The following is a 22,796-nucleotide window of genomic DNA, read 5'->3' on the forward strand; positions in this document are numbered from 1 at the left end:
TGCTGCACCAGCCTTGCAGAGCCACACAAAGCCACTGTTCCTCTCCCCATCTGTCAGGGCTCTCAGCAAGGTACCGGAGCCATCCCTGGGCTCAGGGGGCCGCAGCGGCCGCAGCTGCGTGCCACCCCCTGCGTCAAGACCCTTCCTCCTAAGGACCTGTCCCAGGCTGAACAGGAGGAAAAAGGCTGTAAACCAAAGGTTGCTTTGGAGCAAACCTCGCTCCTACAAACTCTGGAGGGATAAAACAACCAGCAGAGAGTGATTTAAACTACGTGCAGTTTACATGCTTGTCTACCTTCTCAGGTCTTTCCCGGCACGGCCATCCCCCACCAGTCTCCACAGCCCAGCACCCCATGTGACTGGGCACCCTTGAAATTGCAGCAAAGTGCTTTCTTGTGGGCAAATGTCTTCACAAGAAGTGCAAAAGGAGGAAGCTGCCTAGAGAGAAGCGAAGACCTCTCAAGACGGCAGGGTTTTTTTGAGTCAGACGCTGCTCAGCTGTTGCATTGCAGATGTCTTAGCTAAAAACAAGCTTTCGTTGAAATCAAAGACTCTTCATGAGTATAGGCGGCAGGATCCTCCCACAAAGAGAGGGTTTTCTTCTTTAAAGGGCTCTCCTTAGATTTCCTTACAATAGATTTCTTCAGGCTTGCCTGCATTGCGAAGCTGATTCAGAGCCAGCATCGTGTGGATCTGAAACATCACAGCTGCTAGGGATGAATTCGCTGCCTGGTTGTTCTCACTTCTGCAATATGAGCGCCTTCCTCCAAAGTGACCTAGTGGAGGAGTTGGCTGTGGAGGGAAGTTTTGTGCAGTCAGGAAGACAGTGGAGCCGTTCCTCTGTACTGACTGCTGGTGCAGGTACTTATTTTCCATGTTGAAGGCAAAACAGGTGATCCCACACCTGAGTGTTCGCATAAAGGAGTTTGACGGTGCTACTCTGTCCTGAACCCACACCCTGTGGCACTGCTCAGTAGCTTCCCCATATGAACAAAGGACTGAATTAAGGTAATTTAAAGTAAGGTGCCCTTATTCCAAAACCTGGTTGGTCCATGCAGTGAGATAATCAGGAATAGCTGTTCCAAAACAACTGTGTAAACAAATCCTTGCAAAATTATGGTAAAAATCCCACTGTCCCACTTTTAAGCTTGTCCGTCACTCCAGAGTCAGTTGAATCCTTCACTGAATTTGACCGCATTCGCCTCAAATGGCCTCGATCTGCATCAGTCAAAGCACATTTTTTTTTTCTATATTCCAACATGGGGCTTCGGTCACTGTGGGAGGTGACAAAGTTTGCTTTAAATGCGTGTGATATTTTACGGTCATCAGGAGACAAAGTTCCATGCATTCAAGAGCTGATGGTCTAATCTTTGGACACCCACTCGTAGGTGTAACACCATTGCAATGGTACGGAGAAATGAACCCCGGTGTGGGGAGGAGTCTGACCAAAAAGCAGAAGAGCCTGCATCTGCCAGGAACAACTTGCCAAAAGCAGTGTGTGTCCATCCCGCCCGTCCCTTCGCAAACGGGAGGGATCAACCAGCTGCCTGGGTGTGGAAATACCTGACAACCTTCCACCTCTTATGCCTTTTGGATCTTCATATCTGGTTGCTTTCTGACAGCCTTTGACCCTCATCATGGCCTCTAATCTAAAAGTCATCTTCCTGTTTCTTTGGTTGCTTCAGTGCAGAGGTAAAACAGCATTTTTCATTCCTTTTGTTTACTCTCACGTTTGTTCATGTTAGAGCATTTTCAGCTGCTATCTTTTGCTAATTTCCAGAGATCCCCTCTAGGAATTTGCATGCTGCTGCTATTTCTGTCTTTTAAGCATTTCAAAGCTGAGAGAGAGAATCCTCAAGAAAGGGGGAACATGGGAGAAGGGTTAGATAACCTAAATAAAATGGTTTGGCTTTTTCCCTGGCATGTTCTTCTCAAGCTAATGGCTCCTGGGATACTGTAAGAAGATGGATCTCTCCTCTGTTTTGTTACAGCACTGCTTAGCCATGTCTTGTATAGAAACTATATTCATGTGTGTTCTGCTGGGTAGAGATGAGGAGAAGGATGATGAATGATTTTAGAAAATAAGGCCCAGAAGAGACCGCTTGGGTTATCACTCCCACAGTGTCTATAGGATCTTCTGTTACCGTCTTGCCATAATATTGTATCTAGTGTACATAGGACTGTGCACTCACAACGAATGAGCATGTCCCTTAGGACTGTACTGTATCTCAGTTGCTTTTATAGCTAAGAGCCTTTTTCTAGTGATGTAACCTAAGCTCTTCCTTACTCTCAGGCTATTGTCCCTGGCTATGTCATCTATAGAGGAATTTCCTTAACGGATGTTACTTCCCAACAGTCCTTTCTGGACTGGTGGCCGTGCCCTCCCTCCATTATTGCCCCCCCACAATGCTTCCTCAGTGCTCGGCATTCAGCAGCGCCAAGTCTGAGTTGCCTTTTCCGATGCCGAGTCCCGCTGTGCAGAGGTGATGCTGCTGTTGGGATGCAGCGTTAGTGCACAATGACAGGAAAGCAAGCCTGGCTGTGCTCTGGGACAGCTTTAATGCCTTGTTATGAGCCTGTTCATAGATGCAGAACCCCAGGGAATCCCATCAAAAGCATGAATGGAAAAGCCTGCCCATCCCCTACTTTCTCTCTCTACTTTTTTTCCCCTTTCTATTTTCATGGCTCTGAAAGAATCCTTCATTTTGTAAGAAGACTTGTGTGTAAGCTTCCAGTTCCCTGTTTTAAAGATAACAATGGTTTGCACGGGCCTCCTCTTAAGTTGCTTGATGTGTGGTGTTACGTCAGCTGCCAAAGAAATAGATCCAGAGACTGCCTGATGTTAACCCCAGATTTGGCTGGGAAGCCAAAGAGGTCCTATACCCCAGGCTCCTTACTAGCCTGTGGCTTACTTTTAGCTTTTTTTATTTTTTATTAAACAAAACAGGGAGTGAACTATGGTGTGGTTCCCCATCTGTGCTTATTCATCCTCTCTTGTAACTCCTGATATCATTGTCTGCTGAATTGCAGTGATAGATCACTTTCAACAGCCCTGTCTGTGTAAGGAGGAAGCACATGAAGGGCATGATCTCCCATCTCTCTGCCTAAGATAGTCACGTATAGATACGTAAGATCTGCAGTCTTCTGCAGATAGTTCCCATATCTAGCATCGAGTCTTGCGTTTCGCTACCCATTTATGGCAGCAAAAGTTTGGAGTGATTAAGCTGTGCCTTATTTGTCATGGCCCTGGTGCTGGCCCCCGTGCAGAACATGCAATTTCCTTCCTCACTTGTGCTTCAGAAACACACAGTCCCACTGATAACACCTGCTTGCGTACAGCACCTTCACTGCAGCAGAGTCATCACATGGGTGCATGTAGACGCCCAAGTGGAGGTTTGTAACCCAGGAGTTTCAGGAGATGTCCAGCTAGCATTTCTCTTGGAAAATTGCTTTCTATTCATCCGCTGTAAATATAGTCTCACACCACTGCAAAATCAGTTCACTTCCTGCTTCATTTCCTGTCTTTCTGTGTGCTGGCATTGTACGGGGGAGATCACAAGGGAAAAGGGGAAGCCTGTGAATGCAACAGGCTATCACAAATCACACAGCAATTACCTAAGAGATGTGGCAGATCACATAGGGCACATGCTCTGAATCACTCAGTTTCTGACAAGGGCCAACACTGCATGCTACAGGCGCGCTTCCTGACAGACGGTTATTTTCACCGTGTGATCCTGTCTTTGGGGCAGCAGTTGTCTCCTGACTCTCCTGACTCCAGTCCTCACTAAGTGATGTTAGGTGACTGCTAACAATTATTACCCTTACAGGGGAAAATGTCGATGTACAGCAGAAACCTCCAGTCCAGGTCACACTGCTCAAGGAAGGAATATCCATCCCCTGTAAAGTCATCTTCCGTTACACGCCGAAATACACCAAATTTTCAATCTTCTATTACTGGATTAATTCACTGGGCCAGAAAATATCCATCCATAATATGTCAAAAAACATAGACATCCCTTCTGGGGAAGAGAATAAGACTGCTACCATATCTTACAACCACAGAATCATGCCACTTGAAACTACCTCTTCTACTGGCACGTACTACTGCGAGGTCAAATGGAATGACGTCCAGAAAATGGGAAATGGAGTGTTTGTCCTTGCTAGAGGTAAGTGATCAACCAGAAAGGAAGGGCAGGCGGTTAAAAATCAGCTGGATCTGGCTAGGAAAAGATGTTCATCTTTGCTCTTCTTGTCCTCTACTCAAACACGCTATAAAGTCAGGTGGGAATAATACTTTATGCCCAATACTTAAAGCCATCAGAGTTGAATGCACTTTACACAGGTGACCTGTGCTACCGTTCCCCATGCACAGATGGGGACATGAAGATGCAGTCATTTATATCTGCCCTGCCACAGCCTCCTGGGAATAGCAGGCGTAAAGTCAGGGTCTAACCAGGGAGCCTGGGCACTGGGTCAGGGGGTGCTTTTAGATGTCAGTGCCCAGGACACAGTGCCAACTGGCCTTTAGCAATGTGACAGAGACAGCTGAACACCAGGGCAGTGGTTAGGGTGCTTGCCGTAATCATATTGTACAGTTTAGGCACTCACTGTTAGGAGCTCACGAACAGGTTATGGGCTCACTGTAATCCCCCCCCCCCCCTTTTCCATGTGGTACAGGGGGTCAGTTGTTCTGCTAATGCGTGGACTGGAAAGCAAGGGAGAGCTCCAGGTCATGATAAGAGGAATGTTATAGAAAAGTGGTAAGGATGTGCATGCTGCTGACTGGCTGGACTTGCATTACTGAATGCTGGATATGAAAAACTTCTTAGAAAGTGTAAATGCAAAGAGCCGTGATGGAAGAGCTTTGCTACACTGGTCAGAGGATGCCTACAGTACCCACCCTGCTCGTTCGTGTGGCCAGTGTGCTTTCCGCCATCTGTCTTTCTACCCCTATCACTAAAGACCTTTGCCAGCCTCTAACTACCAGCTTTCTTGGCTCTCATCATTACGTCACCTCCCTCTAGTCTACATGAAGTGCAGCTCCTTATATCCTGTCTCTTTTGCATGATTCTTCAGCTGCACCCTGCTCTCTGTTCAATGAGACTAGGTTTTGAAGGGTTTGTGCATCTGTGCCACTGTATTCTGCGCTGCTTCTGTATTTTAGCTCTCTCAAGGCTCTTTCCATGGTTAAAAATGGAGCAGGATTGTAACTTACACTCACATTGTGAATCTTTTGCCTTCTTTCTTACAGCTGCAGGGTACATAGACACCTCTTATGGGTGGGAAATCCTCATTACCCTTACAGTTCTTCCTGCTGCATTGAGCATCACCGCAACAGCTCTGCTTCTGTGGAAAAGAAAGGCAAGTTATAACCAAATAAAAAGCAATACCTGACACAACCCATTCTAGGAATTTATTTCACTTGCTTCTAACTTGGCTGGATTGGAAGTCCCCATGCTGAAATTTTCCATGATGGGTGTCTGCCTCAGGTTTATTTTCTTTTTTTAAGTTCAGTCTTTCTGAGAAAAAAGATTACAGGAAAGACAGAACGAGTCATTGATTTGTCCATTAAAGAAATTCTGGTAATCATTTTGACTCTGGCATGCTCTGCTTTAGAGCAAAGATCTGACACAGGGCAAGAAGTCACACGAGCAGTGTGCTGCCCCTGAGAATATTCAAGGAGATGTAGCCTTGTGATGGGTCTTTGGAAAATTGCAGTTTGTGCATGCTCAGACATGGCTCTTGTCAATTTAGCAGCTCAGTTGTCTAAAGGAGCCCATGTGAGGCTGCCTTTCCACACGGTGCCAGTCAGTCAGACAATGTGCACCCAAGCAAGGCTGTTGCAGCCTTGGTGGCAAGGAGGAGGGCAGGACTTTCCTTGTTTCTAATCCTCTTTCAAGATGGGGGCTACCCTGGTGCAAGGGCATGACCTGATTGCAAGGAGGCTGTGCAACTGCGTTCCTGAGCCATGGCTCAGGCACCATAGAAGAAAACAATCTGCAGTGTGGAGGGGATGGGGACCAGAGCCTGGACATGTGTTTGGCAGAGAAAACATTAAGAGACAGAGTGAGAGGGGAAGGTCAGGACAGATCCCAAGGAAGCCTGTGTGGAAGTCCCAACTAACAGGGAAAAAAAGAGAGAGACAAGGACCTGAGGAGCAACCTGCTTTAGTTGACTCTGCTTTGAGCAGAGGGGGATTGGACTAGACAATCTCGAGAGGCACCTTCCAACAGCAGTGATTCTGTGAGGCTGGAAGAAGGAGCCTTGGGAGGGAAACTGGGACTGGAATCTGGAATGAGGAAGCACTGGAGCTTGGAGGAGGGTGTTAAGATGGGACTGACAGGGCCCCTCAGGTGAGCAGACCAGTGGCACAGGTTGGGACCAGCTGGGTAAGGAAGTGGAAGCTGGGATTAGTAGCCAAGGGCAAAGGGGAAACCAGGAGTGGGGAAGAAAGGATGTAGAAAGCAGGAGAAGAAAAGCCAAAATTAGGGCTGAAAGATCTGGATGAGATAGGGGCCCTGTGGAAAAAACCTCTGGGGTCGTGATACTGCAGTCCCTGTTGTCTGAGGAAACCTACTGCTCCTAGTACTGCCACCCTCAGGTGTTCAAAACAGCATCCTCTGCATTCCTCCAGAGATCTCAAGGCTGGCTTAAAAAAAAATGGTGTCTTTTAGAATGTAATTCAGGGATTGTTGTCTTCTAGGTAGAGTATCCCCCATATTTACTCTTTCAACCTGCTCTCTGCCACCATGACAGCAGACTCCCTGCATGCATTGTTATGTGGAGGCTGTGCTGCTGGTACAGTGCTATGACTCCAAGGAGCATCAGGCTTCAGCACACACAGTCAGAGATCATGAGGTTGAAAACAGAATGGCAGCAGTTGGCAGACCTGCTAATCTCGGGAGACTTACCTTGCAGGCAGTCTGATGGAGGGGGAAGGAGTGTAAGTGGCAGAGTGACTAGGCTGGAGACAGGCCCCCATCTCTGCTTGCCTAGGCAGTGTCTCCATGGGGATGAGGAAGGAGGCATTGTCATGACTTGCTGATTGGCATCTCTAGGTTTTGAGGTGGGCCAGCAAGTCTCAGACCTACAGGCTCTCCTTGGGGCCTGAAGATATCGTGCAGTCATTACATTTGCCCTCCTGCAGAACACAGCCCATATTTCTCACCACAGCTTGCTCAGACCTGCTGGTTTAAAAATGTTTATCTTTAAGAGAAGCTATTTAGCATCCTCCTTAGTTACTAATGGACTGGAAAGCAGTTCATCATTTTCATGTGATGTGAATATAATCATCCCACTTCTTTCTGAATTAGAACAGAGATACTTAGCAAAGCCTTCTGCCTTTTCTGCCTCCTCTCTTGCTTGCTTAGCAGGGCTAACCCTTATCTGTGCACGAATGGAGCGTGTTCAAGAAGAACTCAGCCAATGCAAGAAACGTTTCGGAGGAAGAGACCTCTCTGTCCATGCTGGACTTGCACATTAGTGTATCACTGACTATGTGTCATCATTAATGGTCATCTGGTGCTCTTCTCTAAACTCTGCATATTTGCAAAAGTTTCCCAGCCAAATCCTGGGAGTCACTACATTTTGCCTCTCTGAAATTCTCACACACACTTTGAATAGGGCCCTGCTTTACTTCCTGTCCTACAGCACTGTTTTGTGCTGTTAAACACTTACACTCTCCGTCCAGCTAAGTTTCAGTGGTTGCCGTGGTTTAACCCCAGCCAGCAACTAAGCATCACACAGTCGCTTGCTCACTCCCCCCTGGTGGGATGGGGGAGAGAATCGGAAGCGTAAAAGTGAGAAAACTCTTGGGTTGAGATAAAGACAGTTTAATAGCTAAAGCAAAAGCCGCGCACACAAGCAAAACAAAACAAGGAATTCATGCGCCACTTCCCATCCACAGGCAGGTGTTCAGCCATCTCCAGGAAAGCAGGGCTCCATCATGTGCAACAGCTACTTTGGAAGACAAAACGCTGTAACTCTGAAAGTGCTCCCCTTCCTCCTTCTTCCCACAGCTTTATATATGCTGAACGTGATGTCATATGGTATGGAACGTCCCTTTAGTCAGTTGGGGTCAGCTGTCCTGGCTGTGTCCCCTCCCAGCTTCTTGTGCATCCCCAGCCTTCTTGCTGGTGAGGTGGTGTGAGAAGCAGAAAAGGCCTTGACTCTGTGTAAGCACTGCTCAGCAGTAACAAAAACATCCCTGTGTTATCAACACTGTTTTCAGCACAAATCCAAAACATAGCCCCATACTAGCTACTCTGAAGGAAATTAACTCTATCCCAGCCAAAACCAGCATAGTGGTGGAAGTGATTTCTATGTATGCACAGAGCCCAGTTCGCCTTTCCACTGCTCCAGTGTAAGTCATCAGCCTCCTCCATTTTACCCTGTGGTGAGGAAAGGGACTGGCCCGCGTTATGCAGAGAGTGCCAGCACTCTTTGCTGTGGAAGCACTCAGGGGGTGTGCGAGCAGCTGGCTTTGACATGACATTGGTGTTCACTTCATCTTTGGGGAGATAGTGTTTTCTCCAAATGTGTCATTTCGTGTCTTGTCCTCAGCAGGTGTTGTGCCCTAGAAGGAACCTGCTAAATACCCTGAGACAGAAGGTGGAAACACAGCCCCCTTCAGCCAGCGCACCACCACCACCACCACCTGCTGTCTATGATGTGAGTACCAGAATCGCCCTCCATCCCTTCTGTCCGCATCATGGTTCAAGCCTTCCTTTCCCTGCCCTGCCGTGGTACAGACAACGCCAGTATTGTGACGTGAAACATAAGCAATACCTGCATACCAGCCTGGTACTGGTGACCTTGCTCCTGTGCTCTGCCCTGCTTAGCTCCTCTCAGGACTGTGCATATTGCGTGTCTCCATCCTGGTCCCACTCATGGCCTCCCCAGTGCCAAAGCTTTGCACCGTGCCCTGCTGGGCAGCACCCTTCCCTCTGCCAGCAGTGTGGCGGCACAGAGTAGCAAGTGTGGGTTCCTGGTGGTAGAGGCAGAAGGGTCTCCAGAAATCAGGAAAGAAGAGGGGATCTCAGTCCCACTTGGTATTGCAGAGTGTCTCAAGGACACGCCATCCCTGGCTTGAGAACGATGGCTCAGGAAGGGGGCAGAGAGAAGAAACAACCTCATCTGTTTAGAGCTCCTGCTGTGACACCTTCACCGGTGCCAGTGTCATGGACCACTGCAGTGCTGAGCAGGCTGACTAGCTCTTGGGGGGAAAAGGACAGGAAGAAAGTGAAGGGAGTCTCCTTTTTGGAACATTTCCCTTTTCGTTCCATAGGATCTCCTTTTTTCATTTCTCAAACTGGGGATCACCGACTGCTCCCACTCCCTGAGCCCAGTAGCGGCAGCATCCGTAATAGGATCGGGGTGGCTCTCCTGAAATGTCAGGCCCAGACCTCAGCTACCTCAAGTAACCATGACCCCTAATCCCATTTACAACCCATCCAGCTCCATTTAAAATGGATTCCTTTTTCGCCTTTTACTCCCGTGGGAGGACTGCTCCACTAAGAAGGGAAGGGTTTTTTTTTTTCCCCCATGATCTGTGGGACAAACGAGGAGGAATAAAATGAAAGTGAGTAGAGAAGGATGTTGCCTGAGTATTAGGAAACCTTTCTGACTGTGAGGTCTGTAAGGGCTAGAAAAGTCTCTCTGAGGAAAACCTGTAAGCTCTGCTGCATTAATCATTTAAACTAAACAAAACGAAGCTCTGGAGAATGCACTACAGAGAGGAGCAAAGCTCTGCCAAGGAGGCAGGAGAGCTGATAGGGAGCAGATATGAAAAAGAAGATGGGCCTGCTCCCTTCTCATTCTCACTTTGTAGGTGGGGGGGCACCATTTTGTGGCCTTTTCATTTTTGCAGTAGAGGTTTAAAAGAAAGCACTATATATTGGGTGTGATATGTTTATTCTGGGCAAAAAGCAATGCTTTGGGTAAAGGAGGTTGTAGGTTATAAACCTTTTCATTTATATCAAGTAATTTCTTTTTAATTCGGGCTTATAAAAATCCGAATGGGTAGTTTCCTGCTGGAGTGGATGATTTCTGCAAGGAGACAAAAAAAAAAATCAAATCCATTTCTCGCTCAGTCGGCCTCGTCATGCATCCTTAGCTCCATCTTAATTACATGTTTCATCATGTTGTTCTGTTCAGGAGGCCCCACTAAGGCTAATACAGCAAGCCAGCAGAGCCAGCCTTAGGCACAGGCAGTCCCAGGAGCTGGCTGGGCCCCTGTGCTTGCAGGAGTCCTATGGACCTGGCCGGGCCAGCCTTTCTCCGAAACCTGTCCACCACACGCCAGCTGTGCGGGCTCTTAGCCAGACCGGTGTGCAGGGCAGGTGGCTCAGCCCTCTTTGGCAGAGCTGCAAGCAGCCTCTGACCATCTCCTGCGTGCTGGGGGGGTTCCAGCCCGCCCGCTGGAGGTTACTTTACCGTGGAGCAGCTGCTGCGGGGTGACTCGTTCAGGCATGAAGCAGCAACTCCTGCCGCAGACACCATATGTGGTGAGAGCAGGGCTGTGAGGTGAGGAGGAGGGAGCACGGGGCTGCGAGGTCTAACGGGGAAGTTAGCGGGAAAAGAGAGGGTGAGAGCCCTAAGATGGAGACCCTGCATTGGATGGGCCCTCCAAACAGGTGAGGGGAGCGGAAAGTCGACAAACCTTATTTCCTTTGAAAGATGACTCTGGTGCCCCGCTGCTAAATTTTGTTGGGACTCTGCATGGTGTAAACCCAGCCCTGCAAACTGCGTTTGAAATTAGGTGCATTGTGAAAACCCATTGGTGTTAAATTGGGTGTTGAACACTTGGTGCTTAATTCATGGGGAGGGCAGAAATCTGTGGTCAGCAATGGGGTAAACTAAGGCAAGGAAAAGGGAAGGACAAGTGAGAAGTAACTCTAAGTGATGAGATAAAGACGGAGGTCAGAGATTAGGCAACAGAACAGGAGGCCAGCACGTGCCAGATCTGCTATCTGTGGGGGAAAGCAAGAGGTCAGAGACCAGAAAAAAGTCAGGTCAGGGAACCACAGTGTCCTTGCAGGCCTGGAGCTGGGAGCAGGAGCAACAGGAGGCAGCACTGGACATTGAAGTAAGGGCTTGGAACTGGCTGGTGCAGCTCATTAACTGCTCTGTGTTATTCTGCACGGCAGCAAGGCTCACCCCTGGTGTGGGAAGGGTCCTAGAACACCTTCTGCAAAGCCATCCTGCTGAACTTCCCTAGGAGCAAATGCCTTCCCCATTGGTTCTTCCAGGTGCCACCATTTACCTCGTGGTCCCTGGGGGTGGGTGTACGCAGTGAAAAGCAGCAGGTAGCAAAAAGCCCTGGTAAAAAAGGGGACAGCTGGGCACCCACTTTGTTCCCACTACACTGCCAGGTGTTCCTTGACCTGTTTGTCCTCCTGCAGCTCTACCTCACTGCATTGCCCAGACCCAAACCTGTATTTTCCTCTGTCTTCCAGCTTAGCTGCCTAGTTAATGAGCAGCTTAGAAATAACAATCTGAGGGACTCGCTTCATCCACTTTACACTTCAAACAAGCTTTTTTGAGCAGCAGACAGAACTCCTGCGGCGCAGGCGGGTTCCACAGCACAGGAGCTTTTCCCAGTGCGACAGAGACAAGGAGGCTGCTTGGGGATGGGAAGGCATCTGCCAGCGAGGAGGAGAGAGGCCTGTGTGCCTCTGCTGTGACAGTAGCAGGTGGTCAGTGACCAAGTAAAATTAAAAAATTAATTTGCAAATGGCGGTTGGAGACACCAGCTTTCCAACTGGCCAGCAAAGGACCAGCATTGTCAAAACCCTCCATGGGAACAGGGCTTGTGGAGGGAGGGAAGGAATCTTTTTTGGAGGTTAAACACCAAAAGGATCCTTCTTGCTGGTGAGTGGCTTCAGACTAGCGCAATGAAAGAGGTTGCCTGTCCTGCCAAGGGGACACAGAGCCAGGCTGCTGGGAGCGCAGCACGCGGGACGAAGTCCTCACTGTGAGCATCACAAAGAGAATTGAAAATGAGGACAGGGAAATGGGATTTTCTGTGTGCGCATGTGCATATGCGAATAGTTGGGAATATCTGTATAGACAAGTGGGTTGTTGGGAGTGGGAAGCAGACAGGTGAAATAATTTGACTGTTCCCAGAGGAGGAGTGGGAATGGGAGAGCCGTGTGGTGCTCCATTCACGGCGGCCCCCTCCTGTCTGAGTGCCTGTTTGTTCCAAGACCCGCTCGCAAATGCTGCTCCTCTGTCATCTGGTCCTGTTCAAACCACCATCCTGCTGGCCATGATCCCGAAAGATGCTGAGTGTTTGCAACTCTGGATGAAATGATGGGGGTTCAGGTGATTGGCAGCCCCAGAATCAAGCCTCCATGTTTTGCTCATCCTCCTCGCTGTGTTGCAGGGCGCATCGCTCCCTTTGCAGTCTCTCCACTAATACCATCTGCCCCTCTTGCGGCCGGAGCTCCTCCCATCTTCCTGTTGCCAGAGAAACAGCCACCTTGGCAACCTGCTGTCATCCTTGAAACACACATGGAAAAGTCCTCCTGATTGTTATGTTTGATCCTTCAGGCAGATCTGGAACATCACTCAAACTGACACGCATCTCCTGTGACACGATTACCAGGGGGACCAGCGGGTGCATACGCATGTAGGGCATGTGTGTGTTTCTCTGTGTAGCTGTGTGGGACCACGCATATGTTTGAGGGCCTGGGAGTGTATTGATTTTTTTATTATTATTCTTTGCTTACTCTAAGAAGAAAGGAGAGTTCTGGCTTGGAAAAAAACCAAAACAAAACAGAAAATAAATAGAAATTATGCCCGATGCATGGGTTTCCCATTTTCCACAGCCCCTGTGCTTCAGGACCTCAGCCTCACCTCTCTTCTCACACTTGTGTCCCCAGAGTAACCATGAGCAAGAGCTTGTGGGTGTCAGGCACCTAAACAGTCTTGGGCAATGCAGATGCACATGGTGCACAATATCCTTTCATGTGGCAGAGGGGTCTTTATTCTGCATTCTGGGACAATTTGGAGCAGAGGGAGGCAGAGGCATTGGCATTGTTCTCCACTGCCTTACACAGGGTAGGTAACATCAAAGCCCATCTCTATGAGCCTGAAAAAGGAAGATGATGCAGCTGCACCATAAAGATTTCAGGGCAAAAGGATTTTCTTTTCGCCCAAGTCCAGGTCAGGGACTTCAAAATTTTGGAGATGGCAGGGGTTGCTAAAAAATGTCAGACACAAGATGGGGAACAACCCAGTGGGCAATTAGTTGTCTTAAACCTAAGTAATTTATTTGACCCCTGCTCTTTTCTCTCTTCCCTGTGCAGTGCCTGGATTTGCAGCAAGTTGATGTCTATTCTGTCCTCGAGAATAACACAAACAACCCATCACTCAGAAAGAGTCCTCCAGGGAAGGTAAGGGCTGGGGCCCTGTTCTTGGAGAGTTCCTTTATGCACTGGGCACACGGGGAAAGAAAACCCACAGAGTCGCCATGGCCCCAGCAGGCAGTAAGTGTGTCTCCAGTCCCACTGAAAGGGGAAAACAGGACGTGGCATCCACTCGCCAGCTAGGCTGCACATGTAGCCTATCTTCCCTCTTCCAGCAGAACCCTTGCTCCTGCAGCTCTGCTAGTTCTGGCAGTCCTGGTTTCATGCACATGCTTTGCTGTATGACGTATGCTGAAAGGCATTAAGGGGTTTGGCGTCACTGCTCCCTCTGAATGGGATGGACGTTCATGGAGAGTTGGCCAGATGCTGGTCTTTTGCCCTTCTCAGATTATTTAGTCCTCTGGGGTAGAGGAATCTGTGTACCAGGGGCAGACCCTGGACACCGCTTTGCTCTCACTGGCGTTAAGCACCTGAGAGCCCTTTCATGGCAGCAGAAGCTAAGATGGTCTGAACAGAGGCTGGGCTGATCCAGTCTCTGTCAGCTCTGGGGCTCAGGAAAAGGCAGTGTGGGTACGTTTTTGGCTCAGATCTTCTTGCTGGGCTGGGAGTTACAAGTTAGAGACAAGGAACTAAATCCACTCATAGTGAAAGTAGCTGCAACTCGGAATATACTGGTGCTGATCAGTTGTGGGGGCCACATGAAGCAGACCAGAGGCCCATACAGCCCTCTACCCTGCCTTTGCCAGGCATCAGCTGTTTCATAGGGGCAAAACTTGCATCTGGCACCCTAGGGAACGTTTCCTTCCTGTCCTCAGAACTTCATTGTTCTTTTCCCCTCTAGACCTCTTACCTGCTTAAAAAATATATTCACTCTTCTAACATTGAAAATGTTCCTGAAAAATGTCTCCTGCTTCCTCCCACTGATGTCCTGTTGGGGAGAGTTCCCCAGGTTGCTATGCAGTGTGGAGCACAGCGCCAGCTTCAGTTGGCACCATTCCTGTGTTTCATGAAGGACAGTATTTTCCAGTGTCTGAGGCATTTTCACAACTCACACCTTTTAGGAAAAGGTGGTCTAAAAACAAGTGGCCTCCTCTGTGTCAGAGCTACTTGCCATGTGGTCTGGTCCTAAGGCCACTGGCCTCTTGCAGTTACTGCTGTGGCACCACAGTGGTTGGTGGTAGCAAAGGCAGTGGCAGGTATCTGATTATTTAGGGGAAGGATGGGTTGTTTTATATAGGCTGTCTTATACCACAGTGCATCATATGCACTGGAAAAGACAGTGTCTCTGGTTTTGTGTTCTTGCTGCATTTTAAATTAGCTGGATAGGGAGAACAGTAGGTCCTGATCCCTCTTCCCTGTCATGTTTATTCTTCTGTATACCTGAAATATTTCAGCCTGGATGATGAGATGCAGTATGTGTGGGGCTTTTTTTCCCTACCATGGAGCTGTGTGGGCTGTGCTGAATTGTTTGTGTGTGGCCCACACCACTCCACCGCTGCTTTGGGGGGCAGCAGGTCTGTAAAACAGAGCAGGAGCAAAGCAACAAAGCAAGAGCGAAGGAGCGTCTGTGTGTGAGTGGGTCTGGCGCTGGTAGTCTCAGCCAGGGTGGGGTAGAGGTTGAAGCAGAGATGGGAGAAAAAAAGGGGAAGAAAGCAAAGAGAGGGGATGGGATAAGTTCTTACACCAAAAGCAGACACCACCAAGTGTCCTCAGTTCTTGTGCTGGTCAGAAGGAAGGGAAGTGTGAGTGGCAGGGCCCCATGATCTCTGTACAGGAGTATTTGACTGTGCTTTCCACTACTGTTGCAAGCACCTTGATCAGCTTCCCTCTCAGTCATCCTTGGGCTGTGACCACCTGGGACACTCGTCCTCCAGCTGGCTGTGCCAGAATATAACAGGGTGAAAAGCGAGACTTATGGGCCAGTGGGTTTGGCCTGTGAGCAACAACTGGGATTGCTGAACGGTGGCTGACTCTGCTGTGGAGGGTCCAGGACAGCCCTTGCTGCGGGATGCTGTGCATAGAGGGGGAGCTGTAAAGGGAAGCAGGGCAGAGAGCCCCTGAAACAAGAGCATTTGCATGCTGTCGTTCTGGACTGTCAGCCAGCTTGGGTAGCAAGGGGTTAATCCCGCATGCTTTGGAGGTGCCTGCACTCAGCACTTTTGTAAGATGTTTCCCTTTGGTGATGGCAACAGAGAAAATGCTAGTGTAGGTAGGGCTTCATTCACCCGGTGGCATTTCAGCTGCTTGCTGTGTAACCTTGCTTACAGCAGGCCTGTGCCACACAGTGCTTAAAATATCAGTCTGTCAGCGCCTTGTCTACACAAGGAACGGTTGTGAGGAATAGACTCAACTGTTGAAGAAACAGGATTGAGGAGGTCAGGGAATTCCTCCTTCACAGAATCCAAAGTGATTTATTTTTTTACCAAGTCCAATTTTCCCTCCCCTGCCTGTCTGACAGCTTTTTGGGGGAAGAGTGACAAGTAAAGGAGGCATCTTTATCCCTTGGGCTGGATTAGTCACGTTTGTCTCTGGCGGAGCAACATTTCTCACTGTAGTGGCTTCTGTTTCAGCAGATCACTTATAGCCATTTCTAATAGAACAAACGTCAGTGTCTGCTTATTAAGAATTAATTCATCTTCTTTTGAATAATTTTCCTCCATTTCTTTTTTCTCCTTTTCATCATTCTGCAGACACCTAAGAAGCAAGCAACTCTAGAAGAATCCTCTGATATATTGTATGAGAATATCTAACAGCGAAAATCTGACCCTATGTGGACCAGACATCTTTCTGTACAGCAGAACTACTCTCTTACCTGCCCAGTTGTCTGCAGAGATCCACAGCAACTTCAGGGCACAGCCACCAGGCACTTGTGAACTCCTGGCTCCTTCTAAACTGCCCTTCATTAACAACAGAATGCATCTGTTCAAATCCCACTGGGGCTCAGTCTGCATTGATGCAGCAAAGCTAGTTTGCAGCAAAGCCTTTTGAGGCAAAAGAAAAGCTGCTTTTGTCAAGCACTCACACATATCTTAGAAATGGTGCAGATGGGAACTGTGCAGGTTTCTCGCACCTGGACTGGCTGAAATACTTAAATCTCAATCCTCTGTAAATAATAGGGCAATCCAGAGACCTCGCTGCTTGCTGACTTGATCTTCCAATCCTGACCTGCAGCAGTCCTTCTGATCCTGTGCCTACAGCTTTCCTGACATGGCCATCAGGCCTTCATGCATAGTTTAACCGAGATCCAAGCATCCACCTGCCCATTTTTGCTTTCTCAGGAACCCCACAGTGAAACATGCTTTCTCATAATCTGCTAATCCCATCAGGTAGTCACAGATGCCTGCTGTGACCACACTTAGTTGACTCAAATCAGTGCCTCTGAGTAAATGCCTTCCCTTTAGCAATATCAGCAGTATACGGTGAGGACTGGATGCGCAGACAGAGATAAAGATGGAGAAAAGGAAAACAGAGAAAATATCCCTGCCTGGCAACATGTCTCAGTGGCAGTGCCCTTTCCAGAACAAAGAAGAGGAACAAGGAGGTGGGAACCCGAGGAAACTCCCTTGCTGGGTCTACGTAAGCCAAGCGGGTCTGGGGCCAGGTTCTATCCCAGAGAAGTTCAAGCTGAGCTCCCCAATTTCCTGTTCTTCTTGGCAACAGGCATTGTTATTGCTTGGGATTTTGAGCCTCTGTGGGAGCAGGCATGGTACCTCTGCCCCAGCAAAACCAATAGGTTTGCCTTTGTTTCAGCTGGCCATTATTTCCCAGCAAGGGTATAAGGCTCCTTTACCCCTGCCCCCATGCATTATTTGGCCAGGTAGAGCAGTTCTGAAACTTAGAACGACTGGAGGGAGGAGGGAGGCCCTAGAGGTGAATTTTCTGTCCAAGCTCTTCTCTCTCCTGTCAGCTGGAACTTGCCTACCATTTGTGCTGATGCATATTCTAGTTCTGATAGGGAAGAGGTTACATTAAATATCCATATAACACGATCAAACCAGTGGATCAAAAAGCTGAGGCTGTTTTATCTCACATTAAAAAACAACAACAAAATAACAACCAAACAAAACCAACCCAAAATAAGAATATGCAGCATAACTTGAGAGGAATCATAGAAACCTCTTTAAAGAAGAAGATCAAATTAAAATTGAGCTGCAGGGTCATAGGACCCTCTCTAGTTGAAGATAATGTTGCTATGCATCAGAGATAGAGGCTATGGAAAATGTCTCCGGGGCCTCCAGCCTTCCTATACTATGTTTAAAGAGATAATCCGCTTATTGCTTTGCTCTTTTTATTAGAAGAGATTTCAAACATGCAATTTGGACTTTCTTTAACCACAGGAAAATGCTTTTTCTCTTCCTAGTGTTGAGGAATTCATTTCAGAAAGAGCAATGAATAGACAGCATGGCTTATTAGACCTGTTTTCCATTTGTTAAGTGATTGTGACAATTACAAATAAATATTTTTGAAGTCAACAAGTTTAGTGTTTACTAATATGACCAGAAAACATTTGTGTTCACAGAAGAATTTACAGAGGATTGTACAGGTATAACAATTCCTTTCCTTAACAAATTTGAAGAAATGATGAGACGAATTATAAATACGTTGCAGTATGGCAGTAAAATATTCAGCAGAAGCTGGTGGATTAGATGAAAAGTGAAAACTTTCAAAATAATGCTGCTTTGTTTTTGTGTTTTGCTTTTTAAATTTTATAAATGCTAAAAATACTGGGTGCTACTGGAAATTTCCTGGCAAGGATCTCACTTTGCAGTGAATTGATTTGTCTTGTCTTTCTGTTACCTTTTTAAATAGTGTGTTTCTTACATTTATGCCTGAATGGTTCTATGTATTAAGTAGATGAAGCTGTTTAAAATCAAACATGAGAGGAAGAATGGTATTTGGAATAGAAAAGGCTATTCTAGAACAGTCAGTGCTAAAGCACTGGAAGAATCACACCAGGTTCTGATCCATTCTGTGAAAAAGTACAAATTTCCAAGAAATGCTGGCAAGTCAGGGGATTTGGGCTGTGTGCCAAAGCTTGCCAAAGTTGGGGCAAAGTCACTGTGTTGATTTCAATGGGTTTTGGATTGGCCCTGCAAGGGTAAAAGGCTGCTGCCTGAGAAAAAGGAAGTTTTGAAGCTACACAGCCACAAGCTAATATCACTTCTTTAGCATCATGCACCATGGGCAGCCGCAGTAGCATCAGAGTGTGTGAGAGAGAAAGGTATAAAGCAGAGACTGTGAGAGCAGAGATGTTTTTAAATGGTGTGGCATTTTCCAAGAAGGTATGAGGAAATGCCTTCAGGCACAGGTAGGAACTGTAATTTATATAATATTGGTATAGCTACTTTGTAGCAGAGATTTGTTCAGGAAAAAGGCAGTCATTTGGTCTTTTTGTCTTACCTGGCTCTGTGGCCCATGAGAATAAATGCAGAAAGTGAGTATTACTAGCAAGAGGAAAGGAGTTCATTTTTAAGTAAGTGTTGAGCAATTACAAAAAAAAAAAAAAAGAGAAATTAAGGATCTGCTCCCTCCGCTCCACAAAGGTGAGAGGTGATGACTGGCTTGTTGTGTACACTCTACACGTTTTGCTTTAAAATGAATGTTGAGAATGGATTCCTCTTAAAAACTGTGTCCCTAAGGGCCTCAGTTCCACTTGCTTCCCCCAGCATGCTCAGATTACGGTGGTATAATCTTTGATTCCTAGGTGTCGAATTGTCCCTTTGTATTGACAGGATTTCAGGGAAGTGGAGACCCATTATCAAAGTAAACAGTGGTGCAAGGTGGAAATGCGCTGTCTGCCTTCTTCTAAAGGAGGTGCTATTTTAGCACTAGGATCCTTTGCCCTCTCCACCAGGTGTGAGCCTTTGGTCTTGAGAGATGCAGTCTCTCGTTGTGATCATCCGTGTGTTGTCTTAGATGGCATTGCTGAAAAGGGTGTTGGTGACACTGAGGTCATCTAGTCCCTTTAAAACAACTCCTTCACAATGCTTTACAGCAAATCCTAATTTGAAAAGGCAAAACCCAGGGTGCACTTGAGTGGTTCATTGGTTTGTTGGTTTCATCCTTTTCTGCAGAGGACAAGCTCTTGCATGGGTACTGTTCTGTCGTATGAAACACGCCAACTATATTTTGCTTTTATCTGTAGATAAGAAAGACGTTGCTGTGGTGGATAACAACAATGAAATGTATGTCCAAGGTGTTTTCCTTCATCGCTTCTGTCTTCTACTCCTCTTCTTTTTCCTTCTCAGGGGTGTCACTACTGTAAATCATCTCTAAATACCTAGCTAGGGCTGGTTCTTTATCAAGGGAGGTGTTTGACTGAACAGCACCCAAGTGAAATGGTTATTACTGCTCTGGTTTGCAGCGCTGTCCCACCCAGCAGTGCCCTAAGGGTGTGTGAGTCTGGGCCGAGGGCAGGGGTCTCTTCTTCCTGCTGGACTGTCTCTTGGAAAGAGCTGGTGTTTCTTCAGCCCTTGGCCATGCAATATTGTGACCCTGTGAGACAGGGATTTAGGGAAGGCAGTGAGTGAAGCCACCAGATGGTGCCCTAGGTCCTCTCTGCTCCCTTTCCTGTCCCCTGCCTGCCCACAGCCCCCTGCCAGCTCCCCTGGTAGCCCCCAGACCACAGACTCCCCGGGGGTGGGCACCTACAGCCGTGCAGAACATCCCCAGCCATGGCTGTCTTCTACACCTGGGGCTGGTGCCTCTGGCACCTCTCACAGCTCTGCGCCATGGCCCAGGTGCCACCAGCACCTGTGAAGACATGGGGACAGGACAGGTTCCCCTCCTGCATCCATGAAGTCTGGAGAAATAGCTTCATCAGGTACCAGCGTCTTGGCACAGGGCTGCCCATGTGAGGGACAGGAGAGCGGCTGCTGACACCATCATTGGGTCAGACTGGCATCTGAAACGCAAAATTGGCCAGATGCTGGGGGCTGCTTGGAGCTGCCACCACTTTCTTTCACTGTTTGGAAATGGCATCTTATCTTGGGTTTGGGAAAATTTACTGTGTCCCCATGGTGAAAAAGTCCTTTGCAGCATATGCTGCTCCTCTTCTTTGCTGTGTCAGGAAGCTGATGAAGGCTCAGATACCATTCTTTCTGTGTTTTGGGATTCTGTGGTGGTTAAGATTTGCTATGCACAGTGAAGTATCATTAAGAGTTTATAAATAAAAAAGGAGAAGGTCAGAGAGCACCAGTAACTACCTGATCTCCAAGGGAAGAGGAGAATGTGAACCTTCAATGTCTTTTCTTGCTCGATTCTAGGGCAAGCCAGTCTCCACTTACTGTCAGGGATAAAATGTTTTTCTTTGTTAATGATAAAATAGAAATGCAGGTTACTATTAGTAACTAGTATGCTACTAGGTACTTCACTATTAATAAGCAGGCCTTTAAGCTGCCAAACTGTTATGAGCTGTGGATCTGCAAGGTTCACAGCACCAGTGCTGCAACAACGCAGCCACCTGGGGACAAAGAGCAATGGTGCTTTGACAATACCAGGCAGGTTCCTATGAGAAGTGACACAGGAGGGCAGGTTGTCAGCTCCTGAGGCAAGGACTGTTTAGGCATGAGGGGAGGGCTCCAGTTCCAGGAGGGAGTCTTTCTCCCCACCAGCCGATGAACCTCTCCTGGAGCTCCTCTTTTCCTTCAGCTCTTTGAAATATGTGGGTTGTGTTGTATCGCTCTGGGCCACATGAAGATTTGAATGTACAGCTGGTAGGGCCAGGCAGGTCAGCCACCCTGCTTTAAGGAGTCAGAATGCAATTATCCAAATTGGAACAGGGTGAACATGGAAAAGCTAACATATGGGCTTCTTCAAAATGTTATGCCTTTTAATAACCAGTCAGGGCCTCTGGTTTCTATCCCATCTGAAAGATTTGTCTGCCTACAATTTTATGCAATGATATCTGAGCACCTACAGGGCTAATAATTGTACCCAAAATACCTGTACCATAGTGAGCTTCCCTCCCTTGTGAGGGAATTAGCCTTATAATGCCGCTAACAGTGCTTTTGGCACTGACATGTGCCATTAAAATCAAAGATTTCAGAAGTCCTTGCAAGACTCAGTATGATGTTTCAGCTTCATACATGGAAAAATTGGGGACTCAGGAAGTTAATAGACACTCAGGAGGTTAAATGACTTTTCCAAAATTGCAGAGGTCAGAGGTGAAGTTGGGAACAAAATTCAGGTTCCTATGTTCTTATTTGTATCAGGTTGTCCAGGTAGGAGCCAGTAGCTGGGTAAGTAGGAACTGCTGAGCTCCTTATAGTTTAGGAAAAGAAAAAGTTTCTTCTTGAGTCACCAGCACCGGTTTCTGCAGCACTTTGCTTTTCATTTTTGACTTCTCATGCAGGTATCGATCAGACTCACATCTGCCTGGCTGAGGTCTGTTTGCTGAGGTAGCAGAGCTGTAGGAGAAGTTACTGCTCTCTTTTACAGAGGTATCCACCATTTTGGCAGTTAGGAAAGCTCGTCAGAGACAGATTACCATGGAAAGCCCAAATATGTATGCTATAATTCCCCAAATAAATGTTTATGGAGGGAATGTGCTGAGTTGCTGCTCATCCACCCCATAAAGTCTTCCTGATTGCTGAAGAAGTTCCTGAGTTTGTCGAGAGGGTTTAGACAAGGAAGAACAAATGGCTGCAGCTGAGTTGCAAAGGCGTTCTCTGCTCCTGTGGAAGGGAGGCAGGGAAGTCCCTACCATCCCAACAGTTAGATGCTGGAGAAGAAGGAGGTGTGAGGAGAGGTGATAATGCTGATAATTACGTGAATGGAAATGCTTGCCATTCTTTTTAATGTTTAAAGGAAACCACAGTTTTGAGGTGATGTAATTCCTGCTCGGTTGGGTTGTTTATTCAAGCAGTGCAGCGCTGCGCTAGCACACGGGGAAGAGAAAGTAAAACTTCAGCTCGCCTTTTCCTCTCTCGGGATTTCTGTATGCTTTCAGACTCATTCGGGTCAAGGCAGGGTGTGAATCTGAAGTACAGCAGCTCTGCCAGCATGGCCCTCTGTACAGACCACCTCTTTGCTAAGGAACGTGCAAAATGCAGATGGGAGTTTTGAAGAAACCAGTTTAATAGAAGGAGCTGTAGTTCCTCTTCTTCTCCTCCCCAAAAGATTTAAAATAATCTTGCTGTCCATAAAAATCAGGTTAGCTATTTTGGGTTTTTGCAGAGCTAAAATGAATGCAGCATCTCTCATTTTCAGTCATGATAAGTCACTAGATATCAATTCTTAATTGCTTGATTAATCTTGAATTTTCAGAGCTGACAGTGCCTGTCCTAGCACTTAGACAAGAGCTACATTTAAAAGAAAGGAGAAAACACTTCCTTATTTTTTTTTTCTTTTCTTTAAACGTAGCCTGCAAGGTAAGAGCATGAAATTAGAGAGGTATGTAATGTGTTTTCCTGAGAAAGATGGGCC

General features: G+C 47.4%; 1 protein-coding gene across 1 annotated transcript; it reads left to right on the forward strand.

Annotated features, from left to right (window-relative positions):
* The first annotated feature begins 1,573 nt into the window (after nt 1-1,573).
* On the forward strand, nt 1,574-16,154 carry NFAM1 (NFAT activating protein with ITAM motif 1). The gene is made up of 6 exons (XM_009481282.2): nt 1,574-1,692; nt 3,828-4,166; nt 5,252-5,361; nt 8,566-8,670; nt 13,311-13,397; nt 16,061-16,154. The coding sequence occupies exons 1-6, from the start codon at nt 1,638-1,640 to the stop codon at nt 16,118-16,120; spliced, it is 756 nt and encodes a 251-aa protein (XP_009479557.1). The 5' UTR covers nt 1,574-1,637; the 3' UTR covers nt 16,121-16,154.
* The last annotated feature ends 6,642 nt before the right edge of the window (nt 16,155-22,796 follow it).

This window comes from Pelecanus crispus, chromosome 1 (assembly GCF_030463565.1).
Source record: "Pelecanus crispus isolate bPelCri1 chromosome 1, bPelCri1.pri, whole genome shotgun sequence".
Classification (NCBI taxonomy): Eukaryota; Metazoa; Chordata; class Aves; order Pelecaniformes; family Pelecanidae; genus Pelecanus; species Pelecanus crispus.

What these genes read in the sequence shown, in the direction of transcription:
- NFAM1 (XM_009481282.2), top strand. Translation starts at nt 1,638, where the DNA reads ATGGCCTCTAATCTAAAAGTCATCTTCCTGTTTCTTTGGTTGCTTCAG. An exon ending in TTGGTTGCTTCAGTGCAGAG is followed by an intron (nt 1,693 to 3,827) that starts GTAAAACAGCAT and finishes TTACCCTTACAG; the next exon opens with GGGAAAATGTCGATGTACAG. An exon ending in AGTGTTTGTCCTTGCTAGAG is followed by an intron (nt 4,167 to 5,251) that starts GTAAGTGATCAA and finishes TCTTTCTTACAG; the next exon opens with CTGCAGGGTACATAGACACC.